Genomic DNA, 25,681 nt, shown 5'->3' on the forward strand with positions numbered 1-25,681 from the left:
CAAATTCAAACTTTTGGCAATCTCCTCGTAAGATCACCAGTAACCTATTAAACTTGCAACAAAGACCAATGTGAAAATGGTGGCAAGTAGTTTCCTAGCCAGCCAAATTTTTAAACTTCCTTTTACAAGAAGCTAACAGGTGACAGACACCCATAAGCAATACGTTCTGTAAAAACTACCCTTGCATTTAAGTCTTGTACATGAATAGACTATTTTCTTTTGTAAGACAGAATGGTGAAGAGGAGGAGGAGGTCACTGCTGGTGTTGTGCAAAATATACAATTTTTGTTTTGCAGAACTTATTATAGTTATTAGTGTATTTGTTCTGTGGTAGTATGTAGCACTTCCAGGCCTCCTTATGTTAGACTTTACATACGTGGGCCCTGATCCCGAAGAGACTTACACACACGCTTAACTTTATACGTTATGAGTAGCCTGACTTCAAATAAAGTTAGGCATCCGCACAAGTCTTTGAAGGAACGAGACCACAAAATGCAAGTTATCCCCTCCACCAAATAGCCAACAATAGCCGACAAAGGGCAGGGGAAAGGGAATAGAACATACAAGCAGAGTGAACAATGTGATGATTTTCAGGGGTCTTGTGAGTTCCATGAGTTTTTTCTTTAGTTTGGTTGAGGGATTTGGGTTCTTTTTAAGAATAATTTTGGAGTCTGTTTTGTTTATATTAAGTTTATTTCAGAGACATAGTAGGTGAGAGGACAGAGATCGGGCCGGATGAGAAGGAAAGAAGGAGGAGAGAAAGATGGAGTGTGACATGGAAGGAAATTGGATTGAGCCTGAAGTGAAGAGACTGTGAAGAAAGGGGCAGAAGGGAGCTGGAGCCATCAGCCAATCGGCAGTGGAAAAAGAACATGGAGAGTAAAAACTGTGGAGAGCAGTTTGATGAGATCATCAATGTCCAGAACGACGCATAACAATCTGCGCGGTTCCACTTCTCTCTCAAATCTTGCTGTAGTCTCTAATTTTCAGAGTGAAAACATGTAGAAACCCAAACTTCCCTGGTTTTAGTGCAATAGCCATCTTTGCTGGGAAAATGGGCCATTTGTCACTCAAACACTTGCCTGTTTGTGTTTATAACTAGACTCATTTTCATGGGAAAAATCAGATTTTCTTTTCAAACACCATGACACTGAAGCACAATTTTCCCCTCAAATGTTTCCATTTGCAGTTTCACATCAAAATGTAAAAGAAAACCAAACTCTTACCTCTGACAGAGACTTCCTATGCGACCTTGGACATGTCACTTAATTTCTTTGGGTATGTCTACACTGCAGCTGGGAGCAAGCTTTCCAGCCCAGGTAGACAGAGCTGTTTCACTCTAATACATTAACAATAGCATCGTGGGCACTGCTGCACTGACAGAGGCTTGGGTAAGCCACCCAGATTGAAGCCCACCCCTCCCCTGGGTCTGAGCTCAGGTGGTGAAGCTAAGCTGCCACCAGTGCTACAAAGCCCACACTGCTCTTTTTAGTGCACTAATTCATAGATTCATAAATTCTAGGACTGGAAGGGACTTCGAGAGGTCATCGAGTCCAGTCCCCTGCCCTCATGGCAGGACCAAATCCTGTCTAGATCATCCCAGATAGATATTTATCTAACGTACTCTTAAATGTCTCCAGAGATGGAGATTCCACAACCTCCCTAGGCAATGCAAGTCTGTTTACCCTGGCTGGGAGGCTGGCTCCCAAATGTAGTCAGACATACCTCATGTGCCTCAGTTTCACATCTATAAAATGGGACTAACAATACTTCCTTTTGCCTGCCCTTTGTCCTGTCTATTTAGGAGGTAAACTCCTCAAAGCAAGGGCTGTCTCCTGAATATGTACAGCCCCTAGTACAATGAGACTCACACCTCTGTAGGGGCTTCTAGGCAATGTAATACAAATCATTAATAAAGGACCACAGAGCTTAATCACCTACTAAGACTTTTTCCCCTCCTTCTCCATCTTAAACATGTCTGCCATTCATTAGGTGGGATTGCAAGAGCAGTGCATGTCCTGGAAGGAAACATTTTCTGAATAATGAAACATATACAGATCTCACGTGAAACACGGCCTTTTTCAATCCATCTTGTATCTAGTGATCTGGTCACCTTTCTTTTAATGTATTTCAGAGGACTCACACTTTCTAGCCTCTCACATGCACGCTTGAGTCAGTTAGCTGTCAGTATTTTAAATAACATTTTCCTTAAGACTGTTAGGGTTTAGAAAGAAAAATATTAAGGTAGGTTTTTTAGAAGGATTTGGAGTTTTTGATATATGTTTTAGTTGCTTATTAAACAAGTAAATGTCATTCCTTTTCTCTTGGATGTTTGGGATGGTGGTAGATCTTCTGTGCCCTATGAAAAAAAAATGTATATTGCTTAGGAATTAAGGCCAAATCAGCCCTTAAACCTACATGTTTTTATGGAAGATGTAGAACTGAGATTGTATGAGTAATGCTCCTAGCTTCGAAATTATTTTAGCAAAAAGAGACTGCTGTCAAAAAGGCTACATTAATGGACAGAAGATATACTGCAAGAATTCTAACAGTGATCCACTAGGGCTCTGAAGAATGACTAGAGGCAAAGGAAACTATGAACTAGATTTGGTCTGAAGTTGGATGCTGCTTTTGAGACTCTCTTTATTGCAGAAGGATGAGGATGAGTCTGAGAACATCTGAGGGTCTGATCCAGCTTCTGATGCACTGTTTAAACAGAGCGGCTCTGGAATTAACTGGTATAATTACAAGCCTTATCTGGCAATAAGATGTAAATAACCTCCAATGCATTATCGCCAACCCCAACTGTTCAAAATCACTAGTCAAGCCTCCCAGAATCACAAGATTGACACTGGAATTGTCTGATTTGAAAAAATAATACATTTAGGTGGGTGCCCAAACCTTAAATTTGTCCTTCCATTCTTTTTTTCTCTTTTAAGAGAAGTCTGGAAATCTATTTTTACCAGAATGATGTGGTTCTAACCCTGCTTTAGTGTTTGAAACAATGTTTCTGTTCTTTTAATGTACTTTCCCTTTCTGCATCCCTGTCATGTCCTTAATTGCTGATTGAGATGCTTAAAAAATGAAGCCAAAATGAGTGAGTTTCAGTATAAATGATGGAGACTTGACAGGTAGGTATAGCATTGTTGGAATTAAAGGAAGGAAAATGTCTCAAAACTCTAACCAGACTTCCTAGCCACTCTGAAATGAATCCATTATGAGTATAGTTAAGTAGGAATGATACTGGAAAAAATATATATGAAAATGCCTTGTGTTTTATATTGAAAAAAAGTTTCTACTTCCGTGTAAGAAGTGAACAGAAAACCACCAAAGACATTAGTCTTGATATTTGTACTGGCACTGATGCAGAAAAAATTGAACACAAACAAAATAACCTTGAAATAACCTTTCTTCCCTGGACTGCTATAGTTTAGAAATTGCACTAATCCCATGGTTTTAGAAAGTTGCTCTACCCAGTATATATACATGGGCACATACCATACACACTTACCAGCCATGTCGCACACATATGCTCCCCCAATACACACACAATGCCCACAGGGCATCTCATTCCCCCTCACACCCCGGCCCCACACACTTCTTACCAAAACTACCCCCAACTCTCACTCACTCCTCACACATAGCTCCCATGTCTCACACACAAACACCCCCATGCCTTTCCTTCCTCACGCACCCCACTTTGCTCGCTCTCTCACACACAAATTTCACTGCCCATGACCACACTCCCTTCCCTTCCACGCCTCATCCCCATCTCTCTCCACACACATCCCCACGCATGCACCCCCAGCGGCAGAGCTCCAGGCTAGCCAAAGAGCATGACTATGGTGCAAAGACCACCTGAATGTATATGAACTGCAGCCCAGCACCCTCCTCCTCCCTCCGTGCTATGCACACACTGCTTCCCTCCCCCTGCCATGGAGTGGAGGCTGGTATGGTTCAGAGGAAAACAAAGGACAACCACATTGCTGGGCTGAGGGGTAGCAAAACAGGGCCCTGCAGCCTCCTGCTCTGCCAGCCCTAACAGACACATGAGTCTGCAGTAGGATTGCCAATACTCCCATACTACAGGGAATGTCCCTTATTTAAACAGGAAATTGCCTGTCCCATACTAAATCAGTACAAGACACCTTTTATCCTGTATTTCAACATATTAGAACTATGATCACTATACAAAGCCAGTTTCATTATTACCTTATCTTCCAATGATCTAAAGTTTGTAAACATTAGACAATGTAGTAATGCAGAATCAGTCCCACAATTTACTGAACCAATGGAATTGTAGCACAGAGATTCCCAAACTATGGAGCGAGCGCAATAAGGTTATCGGGGGGCACGAAAGGCTGGAGTCAGGGTGGGACTCTGTCCAGCAAGGGAAGTGGACAGGACTCTATGCAGGTGGTCTCGGCTGCCTGGACCAGCTCCCTGCCTGCCTCGCTCCCCCACTGCCGCAGCAGCCACCAACCAGCAAAGATGCGCCTTGGCTGGGGATGTCGGGGAGGCTACACCCCAGAAGTACTCACAGGGGCGGCTCTACAAATTTGGCCGCCCCAAGCAGTCATGCCCGGGAGGCGCCCCCGAGCCGCGAGAGCAGCGGACCTCCCGCGGGCATGACTGCGGAGGGTCCGCTGGTCGCGCGGCTCGGCTGGACCTCCCGCAGCTGCCGGCGGTTCGCTGGTCCGGCGGCTCCGCTTGAGCTGCCGCAGTCATGCCCGCGGGCGGGCCCGCCGAGCCGCGGGACCAGCGACCCGTCCGCAGTCATGCCTGCGGGAGGTCCACTGGAGCCGGCGGGCGAGCGTCCCCTCCGCAGTCATGCCTGCGGCAGGTCCGCTGCTCCCGGGGCTCCGGTGGACCTCCCGCAGGCATGACTGCGGCAGGTCCGCCAGCCCAGCCTGCCGCCCCCCCGGGAAAGGGCCGCCCCAGGCAGGTGCTTGCCCCGCTGGGCTCTGGAGCCGGCCCTGAGTACTCACCCCACTGCCAGACAGAGCCACTTTCTGACCCTGGCCCTTCAGCACAGCTCCAGGGCACATAACCCCGTCCACTTGTCCTGCCAGACAGAGCTCAAGGGCTGAAGTCCAGCAGGGGGTCAGTACTCACCAGTGTAACTTTCCACCCCCCCCTGCCAACCCTGGCCATCCAGTGCTGCCCTGTTTACTTCCAGACTTGGGTCCTGACAGCCAAGACTGCCTGACTGCTTCAGGGAGGGGAACATTTCCTCAACTGCAGCATGGTTAGCACCCCCCATCCCCTGTGGTACTGGGCACCCCACCCCTGGTCCCCATGGGCCCAGGTTACTCTGCCCCCCAGAGGCGTGCTAAGAAAACAGTGCTGCATTTTCAAAATACAATGTTGGCAATCCTCGTCTGCACCACAAAGGCAAACACAGGCACAGGCGGCAGCAGCAGGCCCATTGGCTTCCATAGCAACGGCGGGGGGGGGGGCGCTGGGAGGCTTGGCGTCCAGTTGCTAAGGGAAGGAGGGGAGGCTGACAACCACTGTAACTAGGTGTGCTGGGCACAACAAGCAGCCTCCAGCAGGCCTGGGCCAAGCCAGTCTGACCTGCGAGGAGTGAAACAAAAGCCACCGTTGCTGGTGTGATGATAGGCAGCAGCAGCAGCCTCAGGCCGGCCCCATAGTGCGGGGTCAGACTGCCCCAAGAGGGGGCCCAAAATCGTGGTGCTTTGGGGCCTCCCAAGTGACTTCTGACCAGGGCCACCAGAGAGAGGTTGTAGCACCAGCTTTTCTATTTTTTATTAAGGTGCAGGCAACCCCTTCCACCCCCACTCACCCTCCTCCGGCAATAAACACAGCTGCAGTATTTTGGATGGGAAAGCAGCGAGGTGAAAACAAGAGGAAAAGCCAAGAGGAAAAGCCAGAAGCATGTCGCACACGTAAGTAAACATCTCACCTGGTGGTTTGGGGAGCTTTCAGGGGATGGTTTGTTTGAAAGGCAGGATTGGAAAGAACCAGGCTCAGAAAGTTTAGTGCTGTGGGGAACCCTGGGGGTGTGTGTGTGTGTGTGTATGTGTATGTGTATGTGTGTGTGTGCGTAAATTCACCCAGTGGAAAAAACCTATATGTACTGTTTGTTTGTGTGTGTTTGTGTGAATTAACCCATTTGAAAAACCTGGATGGAGAGAGAGAGAGTGTGTGTGTGTGTGTGTGTGTAAATTAACCCAGTTGCATCTCCTGCTGTGCAAGGATCCATCCTTGCTCTATGGTTACTTTGCAGTATTGCTGGTACAAGAAGCTAAGGGGGGCATTGCCACATTTTTGTAACGGAATGCTGTCGACTTGCAAATCATACTTACGTCTTTTTTTTTTAACATATCATTGTTAAAAGTAACACCTAAAATTTACCCGAGAGGAATGAGAGAGAAAAACTTTCCCCTCCAGTTTGTTTACTTTGTTCACTTTGTGTATAGTCAGTTTCACTGTTTATCGTGTATAATTAGTCACTTTCCCTTCCTGTTTGTGTTGGTTATCAACCAGCAAGAGAGAAAAGAAAATCAAATAAAAACTATAAACAAAAAAAGAAAAAATGAAGTGGATTAGTTTTCAAGCCGAAAATATTATTTTGTATTGTTTTGTAAAAGCACTCCCGGCAATGTATTAAATATTACTGGCTGAATTTTCAAGAGCGACTTGAGATTTCAGATGCCTCAGTTTTTAGATGCCCAACTTTAAGGGGCCTGATTTACAGGGTGTGCCTACACTTCAAGCTGGGGGGTTGATTGCCAGCTCAAGGAGACAGATTTGCGCTAGCTCCACTGGAACTAGCATGCTAATAATAGCATAGCCATGACAGCACAAGCAGCAGGAGGGGCTAGCCACCATAGTATGTATTCAACATGTGTTACAGGCACACCCTCAGGGCAGCTAGCCCCTCCTGCCCGTGTTGCCATGGCTACATTCTATTTTTAGCACTCTAGCTCTCACTAAGAGTATCCAAACTTCAACTTTTAAAATAATGAACAGGCAAAGCAAGCACTAGTTTGAACCCTTTTAGGAAGTAAAATTAAAGCTCATCTTCACTGCAGTTAATTCGAGTTATAACACAAACGTTGCCCCAGCACAAGTCCCATCAACGCACAGAAACCATTAAACTAAGGGGCAGAGATGCTTTAAACTCAAGTCCACTTGCCTGTTAGAGGGTCTAGGCTACAGCTCAAGTTAGTACAACTCATCAGCTACCAACACAATCTTTCTATGCTGCTAATTTAATTACTCTTTGCAACTGGAGTTTTATTTTGTAGAGTGGCTTCTCTCACTCAAGTTAGGCTAACTCGGGAGAAGTTAACTCAAGTGTATATATTTTGAGTTAACTTTGCCATGAAGAAATAGCCTCAGACACAATTCGTTATTGAACATTGTTTAGCTTAAATCAGGGCAGGGCAAGGTGTTACAAGGTTTCCTATACAACAGTGTTAATCGGTTCTTCCAAAATGATACACAGTCCAGCTACCACAAGGTAAGAGCTTGTACAGGTTCTATTCCAAACCAAGAAGTGAAGTTGGTGAGATAATCCAGCTACATGTACCTATGGTTAGCTGGCCCAGTCTGTGTGATCACTCCATTCAGATATACATAGGTGTGCATAGCATGGGGATGATTGATTGCAGTGTTCAATACAATTACTCACAAGTAAACATCTGAATAATCTGCCACCTGTACACATCTGAATTAAGTGATTGCAATGCACGTTCAGTCCAAGTAACCCACAGGTGTGTGTAGTTAGATGATTGCATGTCATATGTTCAACATTTTCAAGGATGGTTGCAGTTGGGATACTCTATAAAGGGTGCAGGATGTTGTATGCGCTTAGGAAATGCTCAGCATAGCCACTAGAGTAGTTTAGAAAGTATGCTAACATTTACATACAGATATACTTTTGTTCCACACACAACAGGAGATTTTCACAGATGTGTTTGTTCCTCAACCTTTTATGTGGCTTGTAAGAGCTTGAGCAGTAACTTCTCAGCTTCCCAAGCCTCACAAAGTCAGGTCTACTGACAGCAGAGCCTGGGCAGTGCTATGAATAGCACTAACTTTTTTTTTATGGCATCTGCTACAAAAAGAACATAGTGAAGATCTTTTAAATATCATCATGATTCAACACAATCCAATTGTCATAACTGAGACTGCTGGATTGATATAAAATAGATAATTGAACTCTGAAGTTAAGACCATTTTTAGTCTCTCCCTTCCAATTCTCACAAAGCAACTAAAAGAAACCAACAGTTTATTTTACATTCCATCCAAAAAATTGCATTAAAAGAACATTGTGCAAGCTTGCAAAATCAAAGACTCAAAAATGAGGAAATGCTAGACTTAAGAATGTCTTTGCAACCTTGATTTGCCCCCTCCCCCTTGCCCCCTGTGTGTACGCATTATAATACAGTATTCAATACAGGATCATATACAATTTTTGTTAGGGTAGCAAATTATTTTTCTTGGTGTAGGAAGTTACTGTGAAAGTGAATCAGATTAATTGATACATTACTTAAACTACTAAGGCCTGGTCTACGCTGGGGGGGGGGTCGAACTAAGGTACGCAACTTCAGCTACACGAATAGCGTAGCTGAAGTCGAACTACCTTAGTTTGAACTACTTACCCATCCTCATGGCGCGGGATCGAAGTCCGCGGCTCCCCCGTAGACTCCGCCAACGCCATTCACGGTGGTGGAGTTCCGGAGTCGACGGGAGCGCGTTCGGAGTTCGATATATCGCGTCTAGATGAGACGCGATATATCAAACTCCAAGAAGTCGATTGCTACCCGCCGATCCGGCGGGTAGTATGGACGTACCCTTAGACTATCCAAGTATCTTTATTTTCTATTTAGTTCTAAAGTCATTACGTTGGCAACACAGTAAACTTCAAATTGTCTGGTTTAATGCAGACAGTGGGCTGTATTAAAGAGGATTTCTTAAGGTGTTTGAATTTTATGAACGGGAATAACAGTGCATGCCTTTTTTTCTTCAGAATGAAAGCTGATATTTTATTTGAGACATAAACATACATTTATAATAAGATTTGGTGGCAGAGGTTTTACTATTTCTTTTGCGCAAAAGCTAGAAGATGTATTCATATTAGATGTTGAAGATGAAATGCTTTCCATTCCAACAGCAGCTAACAAGGGTGTTAAACAGCAACTAAAGCTAGCCATTTTAAAAATCAGTAGGTCTACATAACTCGCATCAAAGAGTTTTTAAAAAGTTGGCTGGGGAGCTCTCTGGACCATTAATGTTGATTTTCAATAAGTCATGAAACACTGGGGAAGTCCCAGAGAATGGAAGAAAGCTAGTGTTGTGCCAATATTTAAAAGGATAAACAGGGAGATTTCAGTAATGATAAGAACCTCAGCCTGATATCAGTCTCAGGCAAAATAACAGAATGGCTGATATGGGTCTCAAGATTCATAGACTCATAGACTTTAAAGGTCAGAAGGGACCATTATGATCATCTAGTCTGACCTCCTGTACAATGCAGGCCACAGAATCTCACCCACACACTCCTGTAACAAACCCTTAACTTATGTCTGAGTTATTGATGTCCTTAAATCGTGGTTTAAAGACCTCAAGGTGCAGAGAATCCTCCAGCAAGTAACCCATGCCCCATACTGCAGAGGAAGATGAAAAACCTCCAGGGCCTCTGCCAATCTGCCCTGGAGGAAAATTCCTTCCCGACCCCAAATATGGTGATCAGTTAAACCCTGAGCATGTAGGAAAGACTCATCAGCCAGCACCCAGGAAAGAATGATCTGTAGTAACTCAGATCCCACCCCATCTGACATCCCACCACAGACCACTGGGCATATTCTTGTTACTAATAATCAAAGATCAGCTGCCAAATTAATTGCCAAAATTAGGCTATCCCATCATATCATCCCCTCCATAAACTTATCAAGCTTAGTCTTGAAGCCAGATATGTCTTTTGCCCCCACTACTCCCCTTGGAAGGCTTTTCCAGAACTTCATTCCTCTAACGGTTAGAAACCTTCCTCTAATTCCAAGTCTAAACTTCCTAGTGTCCAGTTTATATCCATTTGTTCTTGGGTCCACATTGGTACTAAGCTTAAATAATTCCTCTCCTTCCCTGATATTTACCCCTCTGATATATTTATAAAGAGCAATCATATCCCCCCTCAGCCTTCTTTTGGTTAGGCTAAACAAGCCAAGCTCTTTCAGTCTCTTTTCATAAGACAGGTTTTCCTTTCCTCGGATCATCCTAATAGCCCTTCTCTGTACCTGTTCCAGTTTGAATTCATCCTTCTTAAACATGGGAGGCCAGAACTGCACACAATATTCCAGATGAGGTCTCACCAGTGCCTTGTATAATGGTACTAACACTTCCTTATCTCTGCTGGAAATACCTTGCCTGATGCATCCTAAAACTGCATTAGCTTTTTTATCAGCCATATCACATTGGCGGCGCATAGTCATCCTGTGATCAACCAATACTCCGAGGTCCTTCTCCTCCTCTGTTACTTCCAACTGATGCGTCCCCAATTTATAACCAAAATTCTTGCTATTAATCCCTAAATGCATGACCTTGCACTTTTCACTATTACATTTCATCCTATTACTGTTACTCCAGTTTACAAGGTCATCCAGATCTTCCTGTATGATATCCCAGTCCTTCTCTGTGTTAGCAATACCTCCCAGTTTTGTGTCATCTGCAAACTTTATTAGCACATTCCCACTTTTTGTGCCAAGGTCAGTAATAAAAAGATTAAATGAGATTTCTTTGTGCTTAATTTTTGTGGTTGCCACATGTAACCTACGAGAATATGCTTGTTAAGACAAGGTCATCCAGATCTTCCTGTATGATATCCCAGTCCTTCTCTGTGTTAGCAATACCTCCCAGTTTTGTGTCATCTGCAAACTTTATTAGCACATTCCCACTTTTTGTGCTAAGGTCAGTAATAAAAAGATTAAATGAGATTTCTTTGTGCTTAATTTTTGTGGTTGCCACATGTAACCTACGAGAATATGCTTGTTAAGACAAGAGTAAATGAGGAACTGAGATCTCTTGAATTAGTGTGATGACACTGTAGCTGCTAAAGAAGCATTTTGGCTGACTGAAGGATTAGATTGTTTTATAAACACGCATGAAGATATTCCTTGAGCACTTGTAGCAAATGACTTTTTTTTTAGTCAAGCATATTTCTTTCAAGAGGGATCAAGTATACTTATCAGATCAAATATTTTCATGTTGGAGTTCATTCTGTTATCATGGAAACAATTTTTATTGCCATCCTTCATGTATTCAAAGACTGTCCTGGATAATTATTAGACCTATAGAATTTGGAACAGTTTGTAGGATCCATTTAGGAGAGGGTCACTGGATTAAGGGCCACAGTCTTCTGCTTTGAAAGAAAAAAAATAAACATTGGCGGGGGAAATTTACAACTACAGTTATGCTAGAAAACAGGCCCTATTCTCATCAGTGTGAAAGGGGTTAGCATTGTATAGGAGTCTACATACATGAACCCTACGCATTAATAGGGAATGTTGGCCCCTTGCAGACTTTGGGACATCTGAGGAGAGTAGGGTGACCAGATAGCAAGTGTAAAAAAATGGGATGGGTGGGGGGGAAAATAGGTGCCTATATAAGAAAAAGCCCCCAAAATCAGGACTGTCCCTATAAAATCGGGACATCTGGTCACCCTAGAGCAGCCTGCCTGTCCTGTGTTTCCTCCCCAGCAATGGCAGTGCAGCCAGCAGTATAGCTGGACACTACTCCCCCCTCCAAGGGTTAAGAAGCTGTGTGGAGGGAGTTAATGCTGTAATAAATCTCATTACCGTGCCCAGAACAGTGCTGTGTAAATTAAGGCATCTTGGAGCTGGAGAATACAGTGGAGAACAGCTGCCCCCTAGCTCTGGACCCTTTCTGGCTAGCCATATCCCGTTCACCCACTCAGCACACATAATGCAATACAGGATCTTTGACGTGGAGTAGCTACTGGTGGTGATGTGATGGGGATGCAGTACTACTGTCATACTGCAGAGCTGTCTTTACACACTTCTCCAGCCACAGGCAACATAGGAATATTCTTCTGATTTTGCCAGGGAAATCATGCATTTGCTTCCCTCCTTGTCTCAAAGCAGAGGGCATCATATTGCCCTCAGGCTGGATAAACTGCAATGGTTAAATAAAAGGCTGCTCCTTAGAGCATGGTAAAGTAAAATTCAGCATATGGTAATCTCTTCCCCACCTAAATTACTCAAATTTCTATTCCTGCTGTTGTATTAAAATTCACCGGCACAATACCCTTCTTTGACCAAAGAAGTATCTTTTCATCAGCCTTGTGAGTTTGGGCAAGAGCAGGTGCTTGAAAGCTACTGAGGTGCAGTGTTACAGCTGGTGTTTAGTGAAGCAGGCTTCCTTGTCTTTGCTGTGGTTTCCCATTACGTTTGTGCCACACAACCTTTTATCCTGTGTTCACTCTGTTCTACTACTGAAGAATGAAATCGGAGAAGGTAGACGTGCAAGGCTGTTCCTGTTAACAATGCCAGTGTGCTGTATTTACTTCTCCCAGTGACTAGAGTCTGTCGAGCTTTATCCTCCTTTATTTTGCACCTTTGCTACTGAATCTATAGAAAATCATTAGCTGGCCGGGAAATAGTTAAGGCAATTCATGTCGTTCCACTGTATGCTCCCTCATCCTGGAATAGCTTGGGCTAAATTTAGGGATAGTGCGCAAGTTTGACCCAAAACTTTGTCCAAAGCTGGAATTGAAAGGTTTTGAACAGAAGAGGTTTGGATAACGTTTTTGGAAGTCAGCTCACCTTTCATTCTCATGGGCCTCAGGAACTACTACTTCTTTCTGGGATCAAAAGCCAAAATATCCCAAGAAAGAGATTGGTGTCCTTAAGATATCTCCAGCCCATTCAGTACTTGTGTGTCCAGCGCTGTGTGGACATGCAAAGCGGGTGAGTGTGCTTGAGGGGGCTTTTCTTCCTTTACCCTGATGTAGAAGCCTGCCAATGGGGACCCACACTTCTGCCTCTATACACCAATCAGCAGAAGGCCACTGCACAGCGTGTGAGTTGCAACCTGCAGTTGAGTAGCAGCCCGGCTGCTGCAGTTTGCACTCCTCTGTGACAGCCAAAATATCTTCTGTGACTTCTGCTGGAGCATAGCTCCTCTGTCCTCATCATCCCCACAGAGTGGGTTGCAGCTTCCAGTAAATCAGTATCGGGGGTAGCCATGTTAGTCCGTAGCCACAAAAACAACAAGGAGTCCGGGGGCACCTTAAAGACTAACAGATTTATTTGGGCATAAGTAAATCAGCGTGGCCCAAAGTATTTTGATCTCCCTCTGCTGGCTCTGCAACAGAAGTTAACTAATTGTTGCTGGTTCACAAAAATTAGTTGACATAAGTCACTAAGGCCCCAGTCCTGCAAATAGTCAATGGAACAACTCCCATGCTTAATGTTAATTCTGTAAACACTTCAGCATGAATGCAGAATTGGTGCAACAAAAATAACCAGATTAATTTCAGCTTTGTTGAAAACAGCACTTAAGTTAGTTTTTCCAAATTGAAAAAGAAATGTCAGGCAGAAATGTATTGTCAGGCTTCTGAGGATACAGGAATATTAAATAAGTGTAAAATAAATTGACAGCGTTTTAAACAATTACTGTCAGCTTGACCACAAAAATGTATCTTAAATGAGTAAATGAGTATTTTAAATGAGTAGGTCATATTTTATTCTGAGTAATCAAAGAGAAGTTCTACATAGAAGGTGCCATAGTATGGCACAAAGGCTGGATGATTAATAAAGTATTCTTGATTGACTACTAGTATCTGTACTTTGTTCACTCTCTCCGGGAGCATAGAGAGCTGAAGGGACACATTGATCAGAAAGGCAGGACTCTCTTTTACTCCAAAGCCATAAGAGCTGCCAGAATGCACTATAGGGCCTTTGGAATTAAGTGAGTGTATATGTTTTTCTCATCCCATTACTCAGTGTTGCTTATTTTCCCCTGTAACATTCCATGCCTTTCAGCTGCTATGGCAATCAGCAGTACTGCTTATACTCTGTGTGTGTGTGTGTGTGTGTGTGTGTGTGTGTGTGTGTGTGTGTGTGTGTGTGTGTGTGTGTGTGTGTGTGTATACAGTGCACAGGAGGTTAACTTTAAGAACCTTGCCCTCCCCTGAATTTCATCTTCTAATGTTGGAAGTATGAAAATTATACTCAGTTGCATTAATTCACACACACACACTTAATATAGACTAGGTTAGACCTCCAAATACTCATCCTTCCTGCATCTCCCTCATCTCTTGAATCACACTTTCAAAATTTGAATGCAGTCATTTACACTCTTTATAGTTAACTGCAATTGCTACTACTTCTGCCGCTGATTCCTACAACTACTGAGTAAGCATGTTGGATGCCCCAGGAACAATTTTAGACCTTCGTTCTGAAAACACTCATGCACATTGTGACGTTCTATACCTTGGGGGAGCGTGCTGTAACCTCCATATTCCTCATTTTCATATAATCCTGATCTTACGTATAAAACATGCCTTGTAAGGTAACAGGGGAAAAGTTATGATCTGCTAAAAGTCATTTCTCTATCCATATATGTATATCATTAATGCATATCAAGTTGTGAGAATTGTGTAGTATGGTTGTCACTAAAACATGCTGTAAATTGAGGGAATCAGCCAGATATTAGTTCCCCAGAAGCAACAGCAAGGAAAGTAACCAACGCCCAGGCGGGATGTCAAACAACCCATCAACAGCCATTGTCCAGAAAGGGAGCTACAATGCAATGACTCACCTGCATGTAGCCACACCGGGGGAATTGCTCAACCTTGCATGGAGAGACTCCATAATGCTCACCTGACTCTGGGGGGGGGCAGAGCCCAGGGGGAGGAAAGGACATAATAAAAGGAAGAGACGTTTGCCATGCTCTTCCTCTCTCTTCCACCTACATATACAGACACCACGACACCAAGTGACTGAAGCGCTGATCAAAGGGGAGAGCCTGACTAAAAAGCAACCAGCCAGCCTGTGGTGAGAAGCATCTAAGTTTGCGAGGGCACTGAAAGTGTTAAGATCGGCTTAGAATGTGCTTTGCTTTTATTTCATTTGACCAAATCTGATGCGTTATGTTTTGACTTATAATCACTTAAAATCTATCTTTATAGTTAATAAATCTGTTTGTTTATTCTACCTGAAGCAGTGCGTTTGGTTTGAAGTGTGTCAGGGGCTCCCCTTGGGATAACAAGCCTGATACCTATCAATTTCTTTGTTAAATTGATGAACTCATATAAGCTTGCAGTGTCCAGCAGGTATAACTGGACACTGCAAGAGGGAGGTTCTTAGGGTTGTGTCTGGGTCCGGAGAGATTGGCTAGTGTCATTCGTTTGCAAGTAGCCGGGAGCAGCTTACATGCCAGAGACTGCACGTGAACAGCCCAGTAGTGGGGGTTCTCACAGCAGAGCAGGGTAAGGCTGGCTCCCAGAGTCAAGGATTGGAGTCACATAGCAGGTCACTGGTCCAGATAACACCAGAGGAGAACATCACACACATATTTAATTTTACTACCATGCGTAGCCTTATTGAATTCAGTGGGACTACCTGTGATAGTAACATTAAGCGTGGGCATGAGTATTAGCAGGATCAGGGTCATAATCATGATCTTCACCCTAATGGGTTAAATCCACTTCTGATGTAACTTCACACACTAGTACATATGACCCTAATGACCATTGCCTAATAACAAAGGAAAGGGAGCCAGTCTTCATGATGTCTTGATGACAGTTCCTAGTGTACATCACAACTAGCAGAGACTTTCCTTTAAGATTAAAAGAAAAGTCAGCAGTCAGGATTTTGTTTCACTCTTTCCTTGGTGGCTGGAAGCCATTTTTGCCCACAGGTCCCTCTTTCTCTAGAAGACAGGGGTGTGGTGTCCTTTCAAGCTCGTGGGAAGGAAACCGTAGCAAATGGGCAAAATGAAAAGTGAGTGAAGGGCCCTATGCTGCCTGGTTAGTAAGGTGGGGAGGGCTGAAGGGCCTCACTCCCCCCCTATGGTCCCTGGGCTGGGGCCAGGCACTCCCCTCAGCACACAGGGAGCATTAGCCACTCTGACAGAGGAGCAGAGACTGTAGAAACTAATGGAGACTGCAGTGGTCATGCCCCATTTGTGCCCCTAGGCGCTCAGGAGGAGACTGTGCCTCTCAGAAACACAATTGTTCCTGGAGTTGCCCTTGTGGTGCAGCAGCGCAGCAAGGGCCACACATTCAGGCACCTTTGAGCCCTAAGGCTACTGCACTTACTGCACCTATGGACCAGTATGGCCTTAATCACTGAATGTTTACGTGAGAATTTGCACCTCTATAATCAGGTCTAGCAACATCTGGCCGTGTGTTTACTTGTTCGTTTTATCATGAGACACTTAAAATGCACTTCCTCCATCACTGCCCGAACAAGTAGTGCCCATTCTGGTGATGGGTCAGTTGGCTCCCTATCATAAGCACTAGGGGCCAGATCCTCACATGGTGTATGCTGACTTACACCATGTGAGCATCTGCCCGGGGTTGTTTTGACGTCATTCTTTTCCCTCCTTTTTCTTTTCCTTAATGTTTTGTACTTTATTTCCTCCCCCCCTTTCCCATCCTTTATTTAGATTGAATGTTAATGCTGGAAAAACAGACAAATGTCATGATCTCCACAGACCTGAAACCGAGCCATAACAACATGCCTGCAGTAATTTGTCATTATCTTACACTTATCTGATACTATTTTGCCTTACATTAACATGCTTTAATTTAAAAAAAATGATTCAAAAATATAAAAAGAAACTGAATATTAGCTGGTGCAATGGGAGAACACTTGGTGTTCTCCCGAGACTAGGGAGAGAGAAAGAGGTTATTGTAAAATGGAGTGGACAGTTGTATGGGCAGTTCTGGTTGCACTGATGCCTATTGTCAGCTCTGAAACAACTTGCATTTGAAATGTTCTAGCCTGAGGATACCCACTGTTCATAAATCAAGCCTGTAGTTGGGGTACAGCCTATAGGGCCAGACAGCCTCAAAGATTTATAACCTCCCCACTGCAAAATTGTTTCTAGATACACACCGCTAGGAAAGTACAATAGTGTATTGTGTTCTTCTGTGCTGGAGTACCCCATGAGTCTCGTTGGTTTCCGTTCATCTGAGTCCCCAATTCTAAGAAAGTGTACAAAACCCCATTGATCAATTGGCTGAGCTGTCAGGGCACAGCTAATGGCATTCTTGCTTGTGCCAATCTTTCATACCCCAGTGGTTTTATTTTGTTTATCTCTTGCACCTGGGTTAATTGCTGCAATCTACTGAGTCAGTTGGTGCAATGGGATATAAATGAAGTAGGAAGAAAGGGGGAAAGATCTGGGTGGGCTGTTAATACATTAAGAAGAGCAGGGCCAGCTGCATCCTGCTGAAGCTGAAAAGTATAGTATACACTTTAAAAAAATTAAAGCATGTAAATTCAATAGCAGGCTCAGATTGTTAATATTTTTGCTGAGCATTCTAGTCAGTCAGAACATCCCCATCAATATCCCGAAGAAATAAACAAATACATCGAGCTCAAGCCACTATGTCCAAGATGAGAAACCTTACTGCAATATTATCCTGCCATCTCCATAGCATCATTACAATTGCAAGTATATCATTCAGTATTATAAAATGCATAGGCATGAGGGAACAATATGATTGGCTTACGAAGATTCCAACCCATACACTTATGGATGACAATCACATCGGTTGCAGCTGCTTGGCCTCTTCATCACAACAGAAAATTAATATGCAACTGCATTCTCAGTCTGAATCAGACCAGCAAGATAACTGGTACAAAATAGCTCTATAAAATGTAGCAGACATAATTCAATTGAATGTGTTAATAATCCTCCTGCCAGGTGCCAGTGACAGCAACAAGGGCTAGGTTCAATGTATCTAAGGTACATTGATATATGACTCGAATCCCACCCAGAGCAGGACTCTTGTTTCTGGGTCTGGGAAATAAAAATAAAGCTTCCCTTGTCATGCTTACAGGAAGTTTTTTCCCCCACTCACAAGTGCTCGAAAGTCATTCAGAAATATGGAACAAATCTTTAATTTGGAGAGAAAGGTGAAACAACCAAAAGAAACATGAAACAAAACAGTGATATATATTTATATATGAGAAACTGAACAACCCAAATTAATACACCAAGAGTTTGGTCATCTCCCAGTCCAGCTTATGGAGCTCCAGAACCCTGTATCACCACAAAATCCACCCACCAAAAACCCCATTCACAGGTTGAGTTAGTCTCAGTGGTAACCAAAGGATATCCAAGGGCGGCTCTCCTCTGCTTGTCAGCTCTAGACCTCAGAGAGCTATTCTGCCAGATCTGACGCCAATGAGCAGCAACTTAGTCCGGTCCAGTGCTTCCAGGTCTGCCTCCACCAGCTGAGTGAGCTGGGACACTGTGAAGTCAGCTCATTATTGCCACCACTGGTCTGGTCAGGACTTCCTGTGGAACCAACTCTACTCTGCTGCTGCCAGTGAGGCCTTTGCATAGAGCCAGCTCTACTTCTCCATCATTATTGATACAGACAGACCTCTCTATGGAGTTTTTCACTGAGGTTAAGGAACCGCCACACAGGGAACACAGAGCAGAACTGGACCCTAGGATAAAATCCCTATTCTCTAGATCAGAGTTCTTCAAGACAAAACTTGCTATTTCTTTTTTGAGGCCAAGCTTTGTTATCCAACCAAAGTCTGTTTCTTGTTCAGTCAGGGTGATTCCTCACCCCTGGCATATCTTTCACAGTTCTATGTCCTTTCATGAGCGCAGCACTGGCAACAACCTATTATCACCTTTACACATGAAAACAAACATTTCCAACCAAAAGAACAAAAACTCAATAGGTGGAATTATGAGTAAACAATATTACAATTCATGTAAATGAAGTTAGCCAGAGCTGGATTTTCCACTTCTCCCCAACAGAGGGAGCAGAGAACTCCATCCTTCTAGGTTTTCTAGCCAGGATGCTAGCTTTAGTTTTTGGATGAAGTAAAACTGTACTTTCAGCTTTAGATACAAATCTCCTCAGTATTCTGAGGGAGTCAGGTCTGGTTTTTTAAGTTGCCGCTTCTCCTTAAATAACAAGGTTTAAATCTGTAAGGTATTTGTATTACAGTAACTCAGAGGCCCCATCCACGTAGTGAGAGGCAGCCTTTGCCCTGAAGAGAAAACAGTGTAAACAAGACAGATAAAAACAGTATTATTAACCCCATTTTGCATATTGGGAACTGAAGCACAGGAAGCTTAAGTAACTTGACCAATGTCACACAGAAAGTCTATGACAGAGACAGGAACTGATGCATATCCTGAGTCCCAGCCCATGGTCTTAAGCACAAAACTATACATTCTGTCATCTGAGGTCCTTTCTCACATTATTTTCCTACCTTACTAGCTGTCATGCATCAGTATTTGAGAGACTGAGGATGAACAGTGAAAGCAGAGTTCCAATCCTTTTTACATGGCAGTTCCTTTCTTAGTTCAGGATTTCCAGCATGGCTGTGAGACTGAGTGCTCTTTTTAAAATACCTCTTTAACCATTCTTATGTTCCAATTTCCATCTTACAGTAGCATATTCCAATACACTCTATGTTGCCACTGTAAAAAGAAAAAAAAACTAGTTCTGATATAGCACTTTCATCAGTACAGCCCAAAGCACTTTTCAAAGGGAAGTAAGTATCATTATGCCCATTTTACAGCTAGAGAAATTGACGCATGGTGAGGTGAAGTAATTTGCCCAAAGTCACCCAGTAGGCCAGCGGCAGAGCTGGGACTAGAACTCACACACTTATCTTCTAGGCCACACTACCTTCCTTGATCCCCCCTGTAACTGTACAGACTCACCCCTGCTGCGTCTCCTGCTGGTACCTTCTGGGAATTAGCTCTCCTGCCATCAGAGCGCCCTCTGCATGCTGGTGTCCTGCTTTTCCTGGGCCCCGTGTCGCTCCCGGACCCAGTGCCCCTTGCACACCGGTGTACTGCCCCCTGGCAGTACACCCCTCAGTCTCAGGGTCTTCCCTCCAGGAGAACCCCCCACCCACGATCCCTGCCTCGCCTCAGTCATAGGCTACTGCCAGTCACCAACTAGCCCCTGCTCCCTGAGGCAGACTGCAGTATAAGCCACTCATCACAGGCAAGGCTGGGTTTAGACCTGCTGCCTCTACCTATAGCAGAGCTGCCCCTCTGCAGCCCTAGTATCCTCTAGTGGGCCCTTACTTCAGCCTGCAGCCTCGGGCTCTGCTAGGCTGGAGCTCCCCAGCTCCCTGGCCCTTCCCCAGCCCTGCTCCACCCTCGGTACCTCAGCTCCCCCAGCAGCCTGGTCCCTCCCTCTCCAAAGGCTAGAGAGAGAGTGTGTGTGCTCCTAGCCCACTGCCCTCTTATAAGGGCCAGCTGAGGCTGCTTCCCCACTCAGCCTGGGGACTGCTTGCTCCCAGCCACTGCCCTCTCCAGGGCTGGTTTAAGCCCTTTAAGGCTAGAGCGGGTGACCACCCCGCTACACCCCCACAATCATTGCTGTTGCAGCTAGCCTGGAAAGGCTGGATTGTAAGAGAAGCCTGCTGTTATTGTCACAGCCTGTGGAAATACCAGCAATTCCTTGCAGAACCGACAATTTCCAAGATGCAGGTGATATAACTTCCATGTCCACATTTTGCATCATATTGCCAATGAAAAAAACATCACCATCATTGTAACCTTTAAACTCCTTTTTGATGCTACTGCAGGCCAGTTCCTGGCAGGAGAATAAAAAGGGGATCCTAACATTTTATTTTTTTAAATTGCAACCACTGGACATTGAATCATGCAATAAGGGTTGTGACGCCTAACGTACATGCCTTAGGTTCTGATCTCGCATTGCCTTCAGTGGGGTTTCACATAGGCACAGGGATCTGCCTATGCAGAGCTTGTTGCTCGACAGGGGCTGTCGTTACAACTATATTTTGTGATGAACTCCAACAATTTCTAACTTTTTTATGTTATTAAAGCATAATTTTAAAACTCCTATTTCCACACCTGTTTTACTAGCAGAGACAATAAAAAAGAGCTATGGTTTAATTAAGGAATCATAGAATCATAGATTATTAGGGTTGGAAGGGACCAACCCTAATAAAATACATAAACTCTGCTTTAAAATACATTTTAGCTAAGTTTTTAAAATCTTTTTGGAATTAAAATGCACTTCAGTGCTTGCATTTGCAAGATATCCATACTTCTGGAGTCTTGGAGACACTCAGTAACTGTGCATCCACTTGTGTGCTAATCAATGCTTATATCTGCAGCTAAGATATTCTTTTCTCCTTTCAATTAGCACTTATAATAAGATGTGGGCAGAAGCCCAAGAAGCCCTCAACGGTCTGCTCCAGAGGGAAATAGAAGATAAGTCCCTAAAGCCACAGAAGGATCGCATAACAGTATTCCAGACTTTAGCCACCTTCTACATCAAATATGTGCAAATTTTCTGTAACTTGGAGACTGTCTACGACCAGATCGTTCACCCACAAAAACGGTTAGTGATTCGGCAAGTGCTGGAGGGAGTGATGGGCCGTATCCTGGAGCTGAAGAATGAAATGGTGGAGCTGGAGAACTCAGAGTTTCATTACTTTGATGATATCCTGCAAGATCTTAAGCTGTCCCCTGTAGGTATACTTTTATCATAAGCAAGTTAGGAATATATTTTATATATTCTATAGTCTAATGTAAATCTGTTGATGTCACTGAATCTGTGCTGATTTACTCTGTCTGAGGATCTAGCCTAGGATTTACCAGAAAGTCAATACTATTTAACTGTACTGGGCTAAATTCTCTGTTGGTGTAAATTGGCAGAGCACCATTTATTTCAATGAAACTGCCCCAATTTACATCAGCAGAGAACTTGGCCTACTATATGCTCACTAGTTTACTGCATAGTCACTATTTATGTTAAAAATAACTATACAGAATATATTCATTCTACAGTGAGCCTTTCACACGGGAGCAAGCTTTTCAAAATGAATCGGCTTGATCAATATGTTATATCTCAGTATGTCTGTAATACTACCAAAGATGTATAGTTTTTAATAAAGGTGATCTCCTTTAAGTCTGACTTGTTCTACTTGGTCCTCATGCTAGAATAAGTCAGCTTCGATGTTAATAATGGTAACATTGCAAATCCACCCTGATTTTACTCTAGGATCACATAGGATGGTCCACTCAGGACCAAGCCACAGCCAATATCAGACTGCGGTTTGATTTGCCTTTTGCTTCAAGGTGAATCAGTTTGACCTCATGGCTCTCTCAGAGGTTACAAATAAAACTAGGTGGAGAATAGACTGGCCCTGTGGTTAGTTCTCCACACTGCCACCTGAGAATCTTTAGTCTGCCCTCTCATTGCAAGGCAGGAAGGGGCTGGGACCACATTCAGTGTCTAGGGAAAAGGATTGCCTTGTAATAACCCTTCTATCCAATTTAGGAGCAGCTGTCTGAAGGACATCCCAACTAAACCTCAACCCTAGTAAATACAGTAGCACCTCAGAGTTATGGACACCTTAGGAATGGAGGTTGTCCATAACTCTGAAATGTTCGTAACTCTGAACAAAGCGCAGCTTGAGATCCAGCCAGGATTCAGTTCCCTACTCAGCCCCAGCATGAATTTGCGTGTTCTCCTCTAGGCGGGGGAGGGAGGGTGAAAACAGCATGCCCCACTCCCAGCTGGGGGGCTGGGGGTAAAAACAACGCACCCCCCACCCAGCGAGGAGGAGAGGGGCAAAAGCTGTGCAGACCCCAGCGCTGCTCCTGTTCTGCAGCCCAGATGTGCCTACCTTTAAGAAGCAATACAGGCACAGTACAGTACTTGCTTTTCTGTTTTGTTTTGTGTCTCTGCTGCTGCCTGATTGGTTATTTCTGGTTTCACATGGTGTCGGTCAGTCCATAACTCTAGTGCTTGTATCTCTGAGGTCCTACTGTATGGCCATAATATGGCTCCTTGAAGGTTGAGGGTATTAAAAAACAGATGAGAAATAATGGTGATTTGACTGATAATTCCTTTTGTTTCTGACAACTCTACCTGTTGTCAAAGTTGGGTACAGTAGGTAACAGCTTCTCTAATGAAAAAGTAAACAAAGTTGTTGTTTAAATGATTACTATTTCCTGGATCCTGGTTATAATGTGAAAGAAATTGCCTAGTGGTATCTTAATATATTATAGAATTAGTTCTTCAGTTTTTAGAAATGAAACGTATTGCGGCTTTTAACTGATTTTGACATATAAATATGTATAGTACAGTGATTGCCACTTATTTCAATCAACCATCTTTCTGCTATTTTATTCATAGCAGAGAACTATTTTGACCATCAGAATACATATTGGATAATAAGTTGTACTTGCCATTAAGGAGTGCTAGTGATAGCTTACTCTTGGAAGAATTGCCTCTATTCATAAGCAAGGTTCTAACAATCAATTGTGCTACTCAGTAGTGCCTTGACTTCTACTAATTCATAGATCTTTTTGGGGTTCTTCTTTCTCTGCATGTCTCTCAAAGAAGCCCTCTTCTTTCACTTCTCTGCATCAGGGAGTAATACTGTAAAAAAATAAGCAATGGAAATGTGAGACAGTTGTGATTTTTATCATCGAATCATAGAATATCAGGGTTGGAAGGGACCTCAGGAGGTCATCTAGTCCAACCCCCTGCTCAAAGCAGGACCAATCCACAACTAAATCATCCCAGCCAGGGCTTTGTCAAGCCTGACCTTAAAAACCTCTAAGGAAGGAGAGTCCACCACCTCCCTAGGTAACCCATTCCAGTGTTTCACCACCCTCCTAGTGAAAAAGTTTTTCCTAATATCCAACCTAAACTTCCCACACTGCAACTTGAGACCATTACTCCTTGTTCTGTCATCTGGTACCACTGAGAACAGTCTAGATCCATCCTCTTTGGAACCCCCTTTCAGGTAGTTGAAAGCAGTTATCAAATCTCCCCTAATTCTTCTCTTCTGCAGACTAAACAATCCCAGTTCCCTCAGCCTCTCCTCAGAAGTCATGTTTTGTTCCCCTCCGCCAGACTCTTTCCAATTTTTCCACATCCTTTTTGTAGCATGAGGCCCAAAACGGGACACAGTACTCCAGATGAGGCCTCATCAATGTCAAATAGAGGGGAATGATCACGTCCCTCGATCTGCTGGCAATGCCCCTACTTATAAAGCCCAAATTACAGTTAACCTTCTTGGCAACAAGGGCACACTGTTGACTCATATCCAGCTTCTCCTCCACTGTAACCCCTAGGTCCTATTCTTCAGAACTGCTGCCTAGCCACTCGGTCCCTAGTCTGTAGCAGTGCATGGGATTCTTCCGTCCAAAGTGCAGGACTCTGCACTTGTCTTTGTTGAATCTCATCAGATTTCTTTTGGCCCAGTCCTCTAATTTGTCTAGGTCCCTCTGTATCCTATCCCTACCCTCCAGCGTATCTACCACTCCTCCCAGTTTAGTGCCATCCATGAACTTGCTGAGGGTGCAATCCATCCCATCATCCAGTTCATTAATGAAGCTTTTGAACAAAACCGGCCCCAGGACTGACCCCTGGGGCACTTCGCTTGATACCAGCTGCCAACTAGACATCAAGCCATTGATCACTACCTGTTGAGCCCGATGATCTAGCCAGCTTTCTATCCACCTTATAGTCCATTCATCCAGCCCATACTTCTTTAACTTGCCGGCAAGAATACTGTGGGAGACTTTATCAAAAGTTTTGCTAAATAATAACATGTCCACGGCTTTCTCGTCATCCACAGACCCAGTTATCTCCTCATAGAAGGCAATTAGGTTAGTCAGGCATGACTTGCCCTTAGCGAATCCATACTGACTGTTCCTCATCACTTTCCTCTCCTCTAAGTGCTTCAGAACTGATTCCTTGAGGACCTGCTCCATGATTTTTCCACGGACTGAGGTGAGGCTGACTGGCCTGTAGTTCCCCAGATCCTCCTTCTTCCCTTTTTTAAAGATGGGCACTACATTAGCCTTTTTCCAGTCATCCAGGACCTCCCCCTATCACCATGAGTTTTCAAAGATAATGGCCAATAGCTCCGCAATCACATCCGCTAGCTTCTTTAGCACCCTCGGATGCAGCACATCCAGCCCCATGGACTTGTGCTCATCCAACTTTTCTAAATAGTCCTGAACCACTTCTTTCTCCACAGAGGGCTGGTCACCTCCTCCCCATGCTGTGCTGGCCAATGCAGCAGTCTAGGAGCTGACCTTGTTTGTGAAGACAGGCAAAAAATGATATTGAGTACATTAGCTTTTTCCACATCCTCTGTCACTAGTTTGCCTCCCTCATTCAGTAAGGGGCCCACACTTTCCTTGACTTTCTTCTTGTTGCTAACATACCTGAATAAACCCTTCTTATTACTCTTAACATCTCTTGCTAGCTGCAACCCCAAGTGTGATTTGGCCTTTCTGATTTCACTCCTGCATTCCTGAGCAATATTTTTAGACTCCTCCCCGGTCATTTGTCCAATCTTCCACTTCTTGTAAGCTTCTTTTTTGTATTTAAGATCAGCAAGGAGTTCACTGTTAAGCCAAGCTGGTCGCCTGCCATATTTACTATTCTTTCTACTCATCAGGATGGTTTGTTCCTGCAA

General features: G+C 43.9%; 1 protein-coding gene across 3 annotated transcripts in view; it reads left to right on the forward strand.

The window, feature by feature from the left end:
• The first annotated feature begins 5,013 nt into the window (after positions 1-5,013).
• Positions 5,014-25,681, forward strand: part of IQCA1 (IQ motif containing with AAA domain 1) — a 163,883-nt gene continuing 143,215 nt past the window's right edge. The window contains exons 1-3 of one of the 3 annotated variants that reach the window (XM_044978528.1): positions 5,014-5,102; positions 5,776-5,908; positions 21,379-21,706. In XM_044978528.1, the coding sequence (XP_044834463.1) occupies positions 5,898-5,908; positions 21,379-21,706 (339 nt within the window). In that variant the 5' untranslated portion in view covers positions 5,014-5,102; positions 5,776-5,897. Of the gene's footprint in view, positions 5,103-5,496; positions 5,909-21,378; positions 21,707-25,681 lie in introns of those variants that run through there. The other 2 variants (XM_044978527.1, XM_044978529.1) reach the window with 2 other exon arrangements.

Source organism: Mauremys mutica, chromosome 10 (genome assembly GCF_020497125.1).
Source record: "Mauremys mutica isolate MM-2020 ecotype Southern chromosome 10, ASM2049712v1, whole genome shotgun sequence".
NCBI classification, from domain to species: Eukaryota; Metazoa; Chordata; order Testudines; family Geoemydidae; genus Mauremys; species Mauremys mutica.